The sequence below is a fragment of the Kryptolebias marmoratus genome, linkage group LG24 (genome assembly GCF_001649575.2).
Source record: "Kryptolebias marmoratus isolate JLee-2015 linkage group LG24, ASM164957v2, whole genome shotgun sequence".
NCBI lineage: Eukaryota > Metazoa > Chordata > Actinopteri > Cyprinodontiformes > Rivulidae > Kryptolebias > Kryptolebias marmoratus.
The window spans coordinates 11,255,380-11,269,683 of NC_051453.1; the positions used below are offsets into that span (position 1 = coordinate 11,255,380).

Sequence of the window (14,304 nt, forward strand, 5' to 3'; positions counted from 1 at the left end):
CTTTTTGTCACAACAAAAAATAGTGGCTGGTAAAATATTTGAGTGGCCGGTAAAACATTTTTAATTTCCACCCCTGCTTTGGTCTATCTGCTTCAGTCAGTCATTTGATGCTTCTTCTGCTTTGCTATATTTATTGGACAGAAATTAAATGGATAAAAACAAATAGTCATATACAAAATCCAGAGCATTTTGTGAAGATGGCAGAACCTTATCAAGAGAAAACCATTATGCAGCACTCTTATCAACCGGGCCTTTAAAGTGGAGAATCAAATCAATCATACTTTTAAACAAATATTAAACTTCCACCATTCAAACTCTGGTAGGAATGGTGACCAAATAATTTAAACTTTACATCTCTGTGGGAATTATTTGTTCCTAAAACAGGAGATGGAAGATGAGTAAGGACAGGGAGGAAGATGGAAACAAAACACTCATGACTGGAATGACTGAAAGCCGTTCCACGTGGCTGACGATGTCAGCCTTAGATAAAGGTTTACATTTCACAGAGACAATGAATAATGCATACCTCAGAGAAAGCACAGTGGTTCAGTGTGACGTGTCTGAATACCTACATAATAGAATATAAATAAAGGGATTTCTTTCTCACTCTTATGAAATGGTCAAATAGAGCTTTCAGAAACGTTTAAAACCAAAAAATACAGATTTTCTGGACGCTGAAACATCATCCTTCTTGTCATTGTGATACTAAAGCTGTAATCTATACAAAAAGGAAAAAGGAAACACACTTTGTCTGCCATAGAGACAATAATATTGCACAGACAAAGTGTTATGTTTACATCTGTATATGAAAAGATCTGTAAATTTTCTGTCTGCCTGCTGGTATGAAATCCTGGAATAATTCACTCTATATTATACTGTCTTCTCCTATTTACTGTGTTTATTACCTGACAAATAAAGCCATGCTATTCTGTATAATGTACATTAAATAAAATTTGTTGTGCAGGGAGCTGAAGGCCAGACAGGGAGACCAGGACCTCCTGGACTACCTGGAAACCCTGCAAGTATCCCCTTTTGATGGATAAACCACAGACAAGTATCTCAGCATTTGTTTTACTGCTACAGAAAACCAAACCTCACCCTAAGTGGTAAAATGAACTGGTTTAACAAAAATGAGTTGCATCATTGTTTTGTTTTTTGAGAAACATGCTTAAGTTGAACATTTATAACTCGTTTACTCATTTTATTGTCAGGGCTTGAGTGGCTTGGATGGTTTGCTGGGGGTTCAGGGTAATGAAGGGGATCCGGTAAGAGTATTCAACAAAAAAGAAAGATCACAACACTCCTGTTTACTATGATGCTTATGGTTTTTTATATTAAACTCCTCTGCTTCTCTTGGCAAAGGGTGATATTGGTTTCAGAGGAGCTCCTGGAACACCAGGCAGATTTGGCCAGATGGTAGGACAAATACAACATGCAACCCAGTACCAAAAAGGATTTAAAAAGTTTTCTTATTCATGATAATGTTTCCTGGTCATATTTTGGTACTTAATTTAATATTTTAGGGAAAGCCTGGACTTCCTGGAATAAGAGGAAACACTGGTGCAGAAGGATTTAAGGTGTGTCCTGAAGGCATTTGTAGAAAATTTAGTATTATCAGTAAAATCACAGTATATTTCAACCAAACACATGCTCATCATATGTGTTGGGAAATGTGTGTTTCTTATCTTTTTCTAAATTTTCTTAGGGCAAAACAGGACCAAAGGGAAGACATGGACCTCCAGGACCAATAGGGCCAAAAGTATACTTGCTTATTTTGTAGGAAAATGTGCTTTTTGTGGAGATTAATCAAACACTCCTTATATGAATGTCTTCAGCAGCAGTTGTAATGTTTTATTCAGGGTACTCCTGGGCCGAGAGGAACAAAAGGTGACTTTGGAACTGCTGGCATTCAGGTACAGCACAGTAGAAATTGCTTTTTCACTTTACAGAAAATGTTTTTTATCATAAAAAATCAATTTTATTTAAGCTCTTTACTGCTTAATTGATATCCTCACACGTAAATTAAATAAATTTATTCTTTTAAAAACCATTTGCTTTCATAGTTTCTGAACGTTTAAACACTGAGAAATGCCTACATCTAATAATAGAGGACCACGGATTAGTTATTTTCTAAGTTTTGTTGATTTTTCCTTTTCGTAACTTTTATTTACAGGGTCTCACAGGTGGCACTGGGATACTGGGACCAACTGGTCCACCGGGGTTAAAGGTGAATAGAAATTAAACACAGACTGGTTTAGGTGCCACGACAGGACTTCGTTCGATCCAGATTTATTTCATTTCTAACTCTTTATTTAGGGGAATCCTGGTTTGCAGGGACTGAAAGGCCAAACAGGTGATAAAGGAAAGCAAGTAAGTTTGTTTCTTGTCTCCCTTTTTATTTGTTACATGTTTTTTTTTTAATTAACTTTTTAGCAAGTTGATAATCAGTGCTCTGTTTACTGCAGGGGGTCACTGGTCCTCGTGGTTCAACAGGGCAAAAAGGCCCCCCTGGCTTCTCTGTATGTTACTTTAGTGCAGCTTTTTATATTTCCTTAATACAATGATTGCTTGTTCTGTTTGTTTTTTTTTAATCATTTTGTAATTTTTTCATTACAGGGTCACTTTGGAAGGAAGGTGAGATTTTTTATTTTCGATCGCAGCTGTAATTTGTTTTGTTTGAACTGATTACTGTAGTGCCTCTGTCCCACCTCTGTCACACATCAGTATTTTTATGCAGTCTTCCTGCAGTTCTTTAAATTTAATCCTAGTCCAATAGCCATTTCATTTATAAGGTGTCAATAAACTGCAGTTTTTGCCTTTAACCGTGTGGCTTTTAAAGGGGATAAAAGGTGTTCAAGGCGTAAGAGGGCCTAAAGGAATTAAAGGCAAGCGTGGACCTCCAGTAAGAGACGCTTTATCAACAAAACAAATGCTGAATATTGTTATCTTGCTAAACAGCCTGAATGTTATGGTATCTTTTCTTTATGACAGGGAGAAGCAGGACCACCTGGAACAATCAGATCCACACACAAAGGGTCGCAGTCAGAGCCAAAACCAGGTCTGAGAATCGAGCAGAGGCGCAAAACCAGAACCAGGACCAGAACCAGTACCAGACAAGGGCTGCAAACTGTACAGAGTTCAAAGCAAACGTCAATCCCCCTGAAACAAATGGGAGGGCAACAAAACGTTGGTGCACGCTTTATAGAAGTTGTTAACAAAATGCTTTTTTTGATTTGCGTTCATACATTTTTATTTGGGGAGTGCTGTGCTAATAAACCTGCTGGTCAAACAATTCTCCACAGCAGAGCCGATTAATGTCCAGGAGATGGTCTCAAGATGATGAAGCTGAGGAATCCTCCAGCTTCCTCTTAGGAACAGAAGATGATCCAGGAACCAGCTGCTACGAACTGAAACTTATACATCCACATCTGAGCGACGGTGAGCGGCGGATTAAATTCAGAGCCTTTTAATAAGATGATATATATTTGTGACTGATAAGATTTGCTGTAATATAATTCTGACTGACCCGGTTAATTACATTTCAGGTTACTTTTATGTGGATCCGAATCACGGCTGCCCCTGTGATGCAGTGAAAGTCTTCTGTAACTTCACAGCAGGAGGATCGACCTGCATAGATCCTCTACAGCCACAGGTACGTCACCTGTCGGCCTCAGCAGCTTCACGGTAAAAGTTGTGGGGAAGGATTTTATAACAACGTGTGGGAAATGATTACTTTTCAACCACACATCAACCTCAAAGATGCAGCCCTTTGACGTGCCCTTAACATGTAATTGTATTCATAGTTTTATGTCTTTATTTTACAGTTTTTCTCATGCATTGACTGCAGTTTATCGTTTTAAAGCAGTTATTTTAACTATAATTATAGTTTGTTTTTTATGTCTATGACTTTTATAAATAATTTGATCTTAAAATTCTGTGGCATCTATTCTGGACAACTACAATTTTATTTTTGACCATATTTTGTTAATTAGCTGGAATGACAATACAATCCAATACATCATAAGATGTTCCTCCTTGTTTCATAAATACCTATAAAAATTTCATTTAGATGTTATCACATTGATCTAGAATGGCTTTAAATATATATCAATACAATGCTGTTTTTTTTCCTAGATTACATTAAAGAGGGAACCAGAAAGGTTGAAATCAAAGATGTCAATGCAGTGGTTTTCTCAGCAACATGGTGGGCACAAGGTAAGCCTGATAGAAATGTCATTAGATAATCTGTGGATAAACTCATTTCTTTCCTCTGACTTTTTTATGCTTCTTTTTTCTCTCTGGGACAGTTTGAGTATGCCGGCCTGGATGTTGTACAGCTGAGGTTGATGCGATTTCACAGTCACACGTCTTTCCAGACCTTTACTCTCATCGCTACAGCAAACCAGTCCGGTTCCGTTTCCCCAGCAGAACCATCCAGTTTGATCCCTCACTTACTGGGAGACTCTGGCAGGGAAATTGATTCGCACTTCTTTACAGTTTCCAGGAAAAGCTTTGAGGTGAGACTAACGGATCTTGTCAAGAAGTGTCTTTATTATCTAATCTATACAACTTTAATTTTATAGTGATGTAGAAAATAAAGTGATATATATATATATATATATATATATATATATATATATATATATATATATATATATATATATATAATATAGTGATATAGAAAATAAAACAAAAGAAGATTTATGAGCACTTTGGTCATGTCAGATCAGATGTTTCTGTTCACAGGAATGAAATAATAGGAATATGTGTTTTCTAATTACAAGCAGAAATAATTAATTTCAATACAAAAGAATCAAATGTAAAAAAAAAGTTGAACTTTGGTTTCTATAAGGTTCTGTTTAAAATAAAATAAATGCAGATTACAACGTTTTAGTTGCAAAAAAATCAAAAATGTGCCAGTCAGATGGACAGACGTGTCTTGTTTTTGCCTGATCTGTCCTCAGGTACTCGTGGCTGTGAAGGTGCGCGGCAGCACAGAGATTCATCGAGGGGATATGGAGCTGCTTCCTGTCAGAGATCTTGGAATAGAAATAAACACATCACCTATCTTTTTCTCTGAGATCACAGTGGTTTTGGGACCCCTCTGCTTCTTGTGAGCAGTAAATTGTGTGCTTACGTATTGTGTATATTGCGTTTCCCAGTGTGCAATAAGTCTGTAAATATTTATTTGACACAGATAAAAGGAACGTATTGTGTAGCCCAGTTATACCGCTCTAAAGTAGGTAAGGGCTCCTGAGTTCAACAAACCCATTAACTTAACAATAATAACTAGTATACTCTAGTATGTTAAACCTATGTTGAGTTTCACTCACCTTAGAATAAACATATGCCAGTACTTTTCTATCATTTTCATAAAACTGAGCAAAGAAAATAATGAATTCCAAATACTATTCTACAAGAACTCAAACACACACGTATGACATTTGAACTTCTGAACATATATTAAACACAATAAATTCACAACATTTACAAAAGTTTCAATCTTTTGGTTTCACCCAACCTATGTTAATTAATGTGGGCCCACACTTCAATGTTCACCTAAGCCGGCAATAAACTGAAATATAGTCCCAAAAGAAAAAACCCCGTTGCAGGCCTGATGTATTGCTGGAACGTGGAATTTGTGCTACCTTACTCCAAAAGGAAAATCTTGAACCTTCTTTGAATTTTACCGGTCCTTAGTCCCAGTTGGCAAGATGTCTTCCGCTCCTTTACCAGTCCCTCGGTCCACAGGATTCAGGAAACAGCAGGAAAATCCAACGCAAACACCGTCCTCCAGCACAGTCACCGAAAATCTCAGTGTAAGGTCATCTCTCTGCACTAGGCTTAACTCTGGAACGCTTCCCCGACGGAAACGTTACGTCCTCTGTTAGCCGAGTTAGCTCACAGCGTTCAATGTCCATTCACTGTGCTAATGAATGCTAATGCGTTAGCGAGCATTACATATGACTTTCCAACTACTATACAGTAAATTCCGGTTCTGAAATTATCATAGTAGCTGCAAACACGAGTGTAGAGTCAATATCTAGGTACAGACTGTCGAGTTGAAAGCCTGAATATCTCCTAAAACACTCGGTTCTAACTAACTCCGCCACGTTTTTCCAGCGCGGTTCATCTCGTTCTGTCCTCCATTCTTCTCTTTTTTTAAGACTCCGTTATTTCCTCTGTCCCGAACCAACCACGGACCAGCAAAATTGCTTCTCTCTACCCCACTTCCTCTTACAAACATGAGCCCTTCAAAATAAAATATGGCTTAGATTACTTTTCTATAAAATGGTTTTAAGTACATTTTCCCAAATTCTTTTAACTTATTATACCCTATAACTTTTAGTACTTGTAAGTACAACTTTTTGTTAACACTTATTTATAACAATTTTTAACATATTTAAGCAAACATGTTTAACACATTTTAAACTATTACCTCTTCTGTAATCTTAACTCAATACAAAATACCTTTATATGTATTACCTTTGGGTTTTTTACTGAATGGAGTTCAGTCTGTGCTGGTTTTGTATGTTTTGTACTGATTTTAAATATATTTGATTTTGTGATGCCATCCATGTTATAAATTGTTCAAATATTCATGTTGCACCACATGCCTGAGTCACTTTGACTTCTTAGAGTTTTCATAATAAAATATTCTCTTTTATCTCCTATCATTTTTTATAGAGCTCAAAGTTTTATATCTTTTTAAAAGTCCCTGGAAGATACAGTGGGTGCTAAATAGCTACAGCATAAGTTATAATGTCTGTTTCTGCATGCTCTCCTGTGATCATTATTATTAAACAAGACTCAGATTTACCTTCAACACACACAGGCAGAAATATAATCAGGTTCTAATGGATATAGAGCCTAATATTTGAGATTCAATAAAACAACTTGGTGGCGTTGTTATTATAACTTGTTTAAAAAGTACAACTTATACTCACTTGTCAATTATTTAAGGTAAAATACTATTTCCAATCAGAAGAGGCAGGGAAAGGAAAGGATCCTGAATATTTGAAATGTACATAACACCCACAGTGTTTATGGATAATCATTTACAAAAACTGCAACATTAAAAAATTAGTCACAAGTTGCTGTTAACAATCTGAACTTTAACTTCCTTTTCAGCTAAAAAACAAACAAAAAAAAAGGGTTAAAACACCTCATTCATTCTAAGTTCAAGAACTCTGCTTGTGGATTTCTGGAGCTGCAAACAACAGAGAAAAGTGAAATAATTTGTACGAAGAATAATGATGTCCGAGAAATCTGAAATGTTGATTCTGGTTAGGAAGAATTTAGTATCTGTGTTGAACATTCTAACTAATGTATGAATAATTGTCTTGCCGTACAGCCTGGTTACTGACCATAAACTGCAAAAATTATAATAATCATAAAAATGGAGTATATAGACTGTAGTAATATAAATGATAATTGTAAATATATTAAATAGTTTATAATTTAACCAAGTCAGCTTGATTTCTGTGCTCAATTCAGCTTTTATTTTATATTAAACTACATTGCTTTTTTTTTTTGCATTATTCTAAAAATGTTGCTTTTGTTAATTCTTCAACATTTTAAATGCTTATTTGCTCAAAGATGCTATTTTTTATAAACACCAATGTTTTACATTCTTAAACTAATACATAGACCTAAACTTTGTTATATATAGCCTTTAGTACTTTGAAAAAAATCATAAATCTGTTAGTCAATAAACAAATTGTGTGGTGATGACGTCAGAAGGAGGAGTGACATTCAGCCAATCAGCGTCGCCCGCGGAGCTCATCTTTCTCCTCGGTGTTTGTTGAATGGGGAAGGTGAGCAGACTGTCGCCAACAAAACATTCATACAGCTGCCTGTGTGCTCAGAAGCGTTTGAGAGAGGCTCGACGAGAGAGGACCCGGCTGCTAAAACGAGTAAGTGTTGAATAAGTCCGCATTTAGTCTGATAAAATGTCGCCATTTTTATCTGCTCCCTTTCCTACAACCTGGTCCTCATCTGAACGTAAACGACGACAAGTTGCTAATTTGCGTCTCAGCTGGAGCTAACAAACGGGACTACCACGGACAGATGCATTAATTAGGTGGAGTTAGGTGGGCGTTACGCCACCAGGTGGTAATTTAGCCCAAGAATCCACCTACTTCCCTCTTTATTCTGTCATTTTAGCTGTCTGTGCTGCCTTCACGTGACATTGATTTTAATTGGAAACTAGATTGTTTGTTAGTTGAAATTCCTGCCACTCCTTTCGACGGTGATTTTTATTTTTTTTTCTCGTTCTTCTCCTTTTTACTGACTTGGCTTTTTTACAATGCATATTTCTTTTCCCTGAGAGGTGCCGCTGGTTAATTTGAACCTTCTTGTTGTTGCAGGATGGAAAACGGGGGCAATAATTTGCTCAGGTCTCGCAGCCGAGATGCTCCAAACCTGTCTGCCTCCTCTGACTTGGACAACTCTCTGGAAAGAGAATCTAGTCCTGGGGGACATCAGCAAGGAGACAACCATATCACCAGCAATGGTGAGAAAATCTCCACCTCCTTCGACGGCCTGATAAATGTAAACTCTGACCTTTTTTAACTACAGTGGATTTTTCCATGATTAAACCCCCAGTCATAATTTTTAGTTCAGTACATTTCCATGGCTGTGTTACACAATAAACCATCCCATGTGATGTCTTCCTCTTTAGCAATTAGCTTGACCTTTGGTACCGTTTGTGTTGTTAATCACTTTGGAGAAGTGATGAGGATGACTACCGTGATGACAAAATTTACAGTGAAATGACTGAAACACTAGCATCAGTGTCTTCTGTAGAAAGTTGAATCTTTTAGTGAACTAATCCCTTTGTAGTCACTGGCAAGTTCCTCATTGTTAAACTTGGTCAACATAGTCTTTATTGACTTTATCCTGGTAGGTGGGTGGAGTGCTGCGTATTACTCATCACTGTTGACTTAAATAAATAATCGTACTTCTTCGTCATCTGTCACGACTGATAACCAATTGTAACCTTTTTTTAAGAAATAAAAGCTGATGAGCAACTTTACATGTTGTTTCAATTTCAGGAAGAATTGAAGTGGAACATGTTATCAGCAAAAAGATGCAACTGAAAAGGAAAGCAGAGGTTGGTGACTTCATATGTAGTTCAATATAATTTAACATGTGGGAATACAACACCTAAAATGAGGGGGGAAAAAAATGTTCTCTCTTTTTTTAGTAGTTTTTTTTTTGTTTGTTTGTTTTTAAAGCAGCAGCATCCTTTGTTGTTTTTATTTTGGTTATTTTGTTTTTATGCTTGTTGCAGATAATTTCAGAACACAAGTTGTATCATCGCTGCACGAAACATAACATCTCCTGGATGTGCTTTAGTTTATCTATAATCTCAGTTGTCTGAAAACTTGAGTACGTAATGTGGTGACAAAACTTATACAGTGAAGTTAAACAAGTTCATTACAAACTGAGCCATTGCAAAACACTGCAAGCCACAACTATTTGTCTAATTGGTGTCTACTTTGGTAAATCTGAAAGTTTTTTTCTGGGCTTGTTTTATACTGTAAATGCAAAAAGACAAGTTTGAACATGTACAAAAAATTGTCAAGTTCACAAGAAATTATCCTTGATACCAAATTTTGTATATACAGAATGATTGTTGTGCATGCTACAAAGAAAGAAAAGCGCCAACTTGAAGTTAGAATATTTTTCTTTTTGTTTTTACAGTGCCTGAAGAACAGCCTGATGCGTCAGTTTGACAGCCAAGTCAATGACTTCATGGACAGCCTTCTTGAAGAATCGGGGAGCCTCGAGCCTTCGCCTGTATCTGCTGTCTTCTCACCCCTACTGTCAGACAAGGAGAGGAGCAAACTTGGGTAATGCAGTTCCTAGATTTTTATGTTTAACTGAAGCAAATGATCAATTAATACTCATACATTCTGTGGAGTTTATGACGATCTCTCTGGTCATATTCGTGCTCTTTTATTTCACTCATTCTTCTGTTTTTCTGCAGGCGCTTCAGACCTCCTCATGACCAGGGAAAGCAGTTCATAAGTCGGAGATCCCTCCTGGAGTAAGTTCACATTTTAGTGTCAGGATCGTTTAAATTAGATCCTCTGTAATTGTTGATTTTGGTTTTGCTGTAGCCTGAAGAAGGTGATGACTTCAGCGCAGCTGCATAGACACCAGATTTATATTGTCCGTTTGTCCACAGTGAGCTGTTTGAGGTGAACCACATCAGGACCATCTACCACATGTTCATTGCTGTGCTCATTCTCTTCATTCTCAGCACTCTCGTGGTAGATTTCATTGATGAAGGCAGGTAATTATAAAACTGCTAATAGTTTTACTTTTCTATAAATACTGAGAAACAAACCACAAGGGGGAAAAAAGCTTGCATTGTTTTTGTTTACTTTTTTCTAAATTCTAGTTAATCCTAAACGGATGTGAAGTTTAACATCTCAGCTTATCCTCCTTTCCCTCAGACTGGTGTTGGACTTTGACCTGCTGGTCTATGCGTTTGGAAAGTTCCCTCTGGTGGTTTGCACGTGGATCTGCATGTTCCTGTCTGTGCTGCTGGTTCCCTACAACCTATTTAATCTGTGGTGTCAGAGCCAGTCTGGCTCTTACAGTCACCACAGGTTGCACAGTTGGCTGCTGGGCTCCGTATACCTGCTCTACCAAGCTTTAGGTTTGGGATTCCTTCCTACTTATGTGGCGGTGACCAACAGTTTGCCACCAGCATCCTGCTTCATCATCACCCTGGAACAGGTAGGTAAACCGGGAGTTTGATTTTAATTAAGACCAAGACGGTCGGATTTGCTGTGCACCTTTATTATATGTGAAACACCAGCTTGTTTGTTATTTCAGGTTCGTCTAATGATGAAAGCCCACTCCTTTATCAGAGAAAATGTGCCAAGAGTCCTCACTTGGGCTAAAGACAAAAAAAGTACAATTTCTTTAATCGTTTATCTAAAATTCTTATTTGCCAGTGCATACATTTTCTTAATTTAGCAGGATTTTCTGTTTTATTTGTCTTTTGTTAACACTGTCTCCATTTCTGTTGTCAGGCCCTGGTCCAGCAGTCCCTCAGGTCTCTCAGTATCTCTACTTCCTGTTTGCACCCACACTTATTTACAGAGACCATTATCCCAGGTAAACACTCTTTAGGTATTTGTATAGTTTTAATTATGTCTGCTTTACACAATAGCTTGGTAAAAAATTAAAAAAAAAACATTCTCTCCCAATTTAGAAACCCAGTGATCAGGTGGAGCTATGTGGCCACAAAGTTACTTCAGGTACTGAATTGTTAAGGTTTTTTATGCTGAGCTAACATTTTTGGAAGTGGACTGTATTGAGACAGTCTCCTGACGTTTTAACTTTCTCCACAGGTGCTTGGATGTATGTTTTATACCTACTACGTGTTTGTGCGGCTGTGCATCCCCCAGTTTCGCAACATCAGCCTGCAGCTGTTTGATCTGCGGGCCATGGTCCTCTGTGTCTTCAACTCCATACTGCCAGGTGAAATTAGGCACAGATTTATAGGCAGCTGCTTGGAGATGAGATATGCGTTATTGCTTTTATAAGTTTTTTTGTTTCTCTTCCAGGAGTTTTGATTCTGTTGCTGGGATTCTTTGCCTTCCTCCACTGCTGGCTCAACGCTTTTGCCGAGATGCTGCGCTTTGCAGACAGGATGTTTTACAAGGTGCTGCTCTGAAACTCTCTGCAAAATGTTAGATAATCTCTTATGTTAGACATAATTTTAAAATGCTTTTAATTCCACCTGATAGGACTGGTGGAATTCAACATCTTATGCCAATTACTACCGGACTTGGAACGTAGTGGTCCATGACTGGCTGTTTTACTACGTGTACCGAGACTTCCTGTGGGTGAGTGGCTTCTCTGGTGATAAAGTGCAATATATTTTCTAATAACATTTTTCTTTTAGTGTTTTCAATAGATTCTCTCATGGACATGCATTTTCTCTGTGTTTCTGCCAAGACTGAGCAGTAGAGAAGAGCACGCCTCAAATTATATAATAATTTTTATACAAATCATTTATTCCCTTTTTAAAAAGTCCTACAAACCAAACTGGCCTAATAACTTCCTTTTTATAGGTGAACATTTATGTATCTGGTTAAACATTGCTTCTGTTTTGACGTCTGCTCTCTCTCCAGATGTCTCAGAAGCGTTTCCGACCGGCAGCCATGCTTTGTGTGTTTACTCTGTCGGCGGTGGTCCATGAGTACATTCTTGCCATTTGCTTTGGCTACTTTTATCCTGTACTCTTCTGCCTCTTCATGTGCTTTGGAAGTAAGTAAAAACAACACACGTTAATGTGTTATAAAACCAGATATATTGTTTTTTATTTTTATTATTGTAAGCTGTGAATTTGTCAGACATCTTGTTAGACCTTGATCCGTTTCCATCCCTTTTTTTTTTTTTGACAGTGTTGTTCAACTTTATAATGCATGACCAAAGGAAAGGCCCTATTTGGAACATATTCATGTGGACATCAATATTTCTGGGTCAGGGTGTCATAATCTGTCTGTACTCCCAGGAGTGGTACGCCCGGCGCTATTGTCCACTGAAAGAGGTAACCGCATTGCTTTAAGATCATGTATTTTTCAGTAAGTTATTTGTCCAGCAGATGCATAGACACCAATACACCTTCTCATGAGGCTGTTCTGTTTCAGTCTTCTTTCCTAGATGTGCTGAAGCCTCGCTCTTGGAGCTGTCAGAGCCCTGATGGCAGACTCTGATAAGCTGTGACTGAGAGGGGGAACGTTGCCGATCAGTACGGACTCGACCAGCCTTTCAATCACCATCAGAACATCTCGTCTTGTTTATTTCATTGCACTAAGGTTATGAGCCTGTCTTTGTGTGAATGTATGGTAGAGGATCTGCTGAACTGCCAAAAATAGTAAAGTCACATTGATGCCTTATTTGTTTGAAGTTTTTAAAGGCAACCCCACAAAAAAAAAAATCCCAGTTCAAATGAAAGTACTTGCAAATTCCTGCTTCCGATGTACATTTCTGATGCTTTGTTTTGTCTTGACCAACAATAAAACCCCTCCTGTGCCACAAGTAAGACAGTGGCAATAATGACCAGGCAGCTGGTTACAAGCGTTATAAACTTCTACATGTGCAATAACAATTAATATTTAAGTTTATCAAGAGCTTTCAGTATGTTGTATGGAAAGGTTGAAACAAAAATATTTTCACAGCGACTGGATTTCATGTTTATATAAAAAAAAGGTTTGTTTTTATATTAATTGATTACTTTAACTGCTGTAAAGATCTAAAGGTATTGATTAGACTTCTTGAAAAGATGTTTTGGTCGTGATTGATGCTGTTATTTACAGTGATTTCAGCTGCAAGGTGAAAACTCTAAAACAATCTACTGTAAAACTTGCAGCCAGCTGCTATAATGTTCTATAACAATGAGATTAATTTGTTTGGGAGATCAAGAGGTACTGTTTGCATTTGAAGAAGTGTGTATTGTGAGTGTTTTGCTGTTGAAATCATACAAGTATATATTTTAATTTAAGACTAAATGATTTAAAATATTATGCTTTTTTTGGTCTTGAAGTATTTTTTGTACTTTCTTGAAAGAGAAAAGTTCGATTGAAATGCACAATTCAAAGTAAAACCAGCACTTTTAAGGAATAAAAGCATCACCACCAGATGGCGCTGTAGTAAAGCTTTTAATTTGATCCGGTAAAGTTGCTCTGATATTCTTACAGCTGCAATATTAGCCAAACAAGTACCTGAATATATATATTTTCAAAATGTACAGGTACTATACATGTATCAAGTTTAAATTTATTAATTTCACATTGACTAAAGTTTCTACTTCATGTTTATAATGATAATCTTCATCATGAAGATGAGCCAAAGGATGTTTACTCATGAGATGTATATTTTTGAGAGCAGAGATCTGGCTACATGCTGTCACTTTAGCTTTTAATGTGATTTTGGTATTGGCTAGTTGTAATTTTTATGATCATATTTTATATATCATTCACGCTTGTGATCACTTACCATTATTAAAATGTGTATTAAGAATAAAAGTTGTTTTCTCTGTCTTGTATGATTTGATGCTATGCGTGCCATTTTGTTATAAGTTTATACAAAGAAGGTTTGCATGCAAATACTTTGTGTTCACATGAAATGATTACAATTATTTTTGTTTGCTGGGATTTATATAATTTAGAGCAGAATATCTAGCAGAGACTTGTGACCCGAGTCAAAGCAGGTTGAATTATGAAACATTGCTTATAAATAAATAATTAAATAAAACAAAGACAGCTATTATTATTT

General features: G+C 37.0%; 2 protein-coding genes and 1 long non-coding RNA gene across 8 annotated transcripts in view; 2 read left to right on the top strand and 1 right to left on the bottom strand.

Annotated features, from left to right (window-relative positions):
• The window catches only part of LOC119616805, a 19,626-nt gene extending 13,840 nt beyond the window's left edge, over positions 1 to 5,786 (bottom strand). The window contains exon 1 of the long non-coding RNA XR_005232852.1: positions 5,649 to 5,786. This is a non-coding gene — a long non-coding RNA (uncharacterized LOC119616805). The remainder of the gene's footprint in view (positions 1 to 5,648) is intronic.
• Positions 1 to 5,983, top strand: part of si:dkey-21p1.3 (collagen alpha-1(I) chain) — a 26,070-nt gene extending 20,087 nt beyond the window's left edge. The window contains exons 47-63 of one of the 5 annotated variants that reach the window (XM_037974339.1): positions 965 to 1,018; positions 1,212 to 1,265; positions 1,363 to 1,416; positions 1,524 to 1,577; positions 1,706 to 1,759; positions 1,860 to 1,913; positions 2,174 to 2,227; positions 2,317 to 2,370; positions 2,466 to 2,519; positions 2,617 to 2,634; positions 2,840 to 2,902; positions 2,992 to 3,186; positions 3,306 to 3,438; positions 3,546 to 3,652; positions 4,135 to 4,215; positions 4,308 to 4,517; positions 4,965 to 5,983. In XM_037974339.1, the coding sequence (XP_037830267.1) occupies positions 965 to 1,018; positions 1,212 to 1,265; positions 1,363 to 1,416; positions 1,524 to 1,577; positions 1,706 to 1,759; positions 1,860 to 1,913; positions 2,174 to 2,227; positions 2,317 to 2,370; positions 2,466 to 2,519; positions 2,617 to 2,634; positions 2,840 to 2,902; positions 2,992 to 3,186; positions 3,306 to 3,438; positions 3,546 to 3,652; positions 4,135 to 4,215; positions 4,308 to 4,517; positions 4,965 to 5,117 (1,446 nt within the window). In that variant the 3' untranslated portion in view covers positions 5,118 to 5,983. The other 4 variants (XM_017407200.3, XR_005232851.1, XM_037974341.1 and 1 more) reach the window with 4 other exon arrangements.
• A 1,784-nt stretch (positions 5,984 to 7,767) lies between these two features.
• On the top strand, positions 7,768 to 14,074 carry soat1 (sterol O-acyltransferase 1). Of its 2 annotated transcripts, none has more exons than XM_017406935.3 (16): positions 7,768 to 7,916; positions 8,370 to 8,515; positions 9,057 to 9,115; positions 9,709 to 9,857; positions 9,995 to 10,054; positions 10,196 to 10,303; positions 10,467 to 10,752; positions 10,852 to 10,930; positions 11,052 to 11,136; positions 11,234 to 11,279; positions 11,373 to 11,502; positions 11,589 to 11,686; positions 11,772 to 11,870; positions 12,159 to 12,294; positions 12,432 to 12,577; positions 12,678 to 14,074. In XM_017406935.3, exons 2-16 carry the CDS (start codon positions 8,371 to 8,373, stop codon positions 12,741 to 12,743), a joined length of 1,692 nt encoding a protein of 563 aa, XP_017262424.1. In that variant the 5' UTR covers positions 7,768 to 7,916; position 8,370; the 3' UTR covers positions 12,744 to 14,074. The 2 variants fall into 2 exon arrangements, with proteins under 2 accessions (XP_017262424.1, XP_017262425.1); XM_017406936.3 differs by lacking the exon at positions 7,768 to 7,916 and adding an exon at positions 8,122 to 8,251.
• The last annotated feature ends 230 nt before the right edge of the window (positions 14,075 to 14,304 follow it).

Coding starts and splice junctions, on each gene's coding strand:
- soat1 (XM_017406935.3), top strand. CDS start 8,371: ATGGAAAACGGGGGCAATAATTTGCTCAGGTCTCGCAGCCGAGATGCT. Junction 10,304..10,466: donor GATTTCATTGATGAAGGCAG/GTAATTATAAAA, acceptor CCTTTCCCTCAG/ACTGGTGTTGGACTTTGACC. Junction 11,137..11,233: donor TACAGAGACCATTATCCCAG/GTAAACACTCTT, acceptor CTCCCAATTTAG/AAACCCAGTGATCAGGTGGA.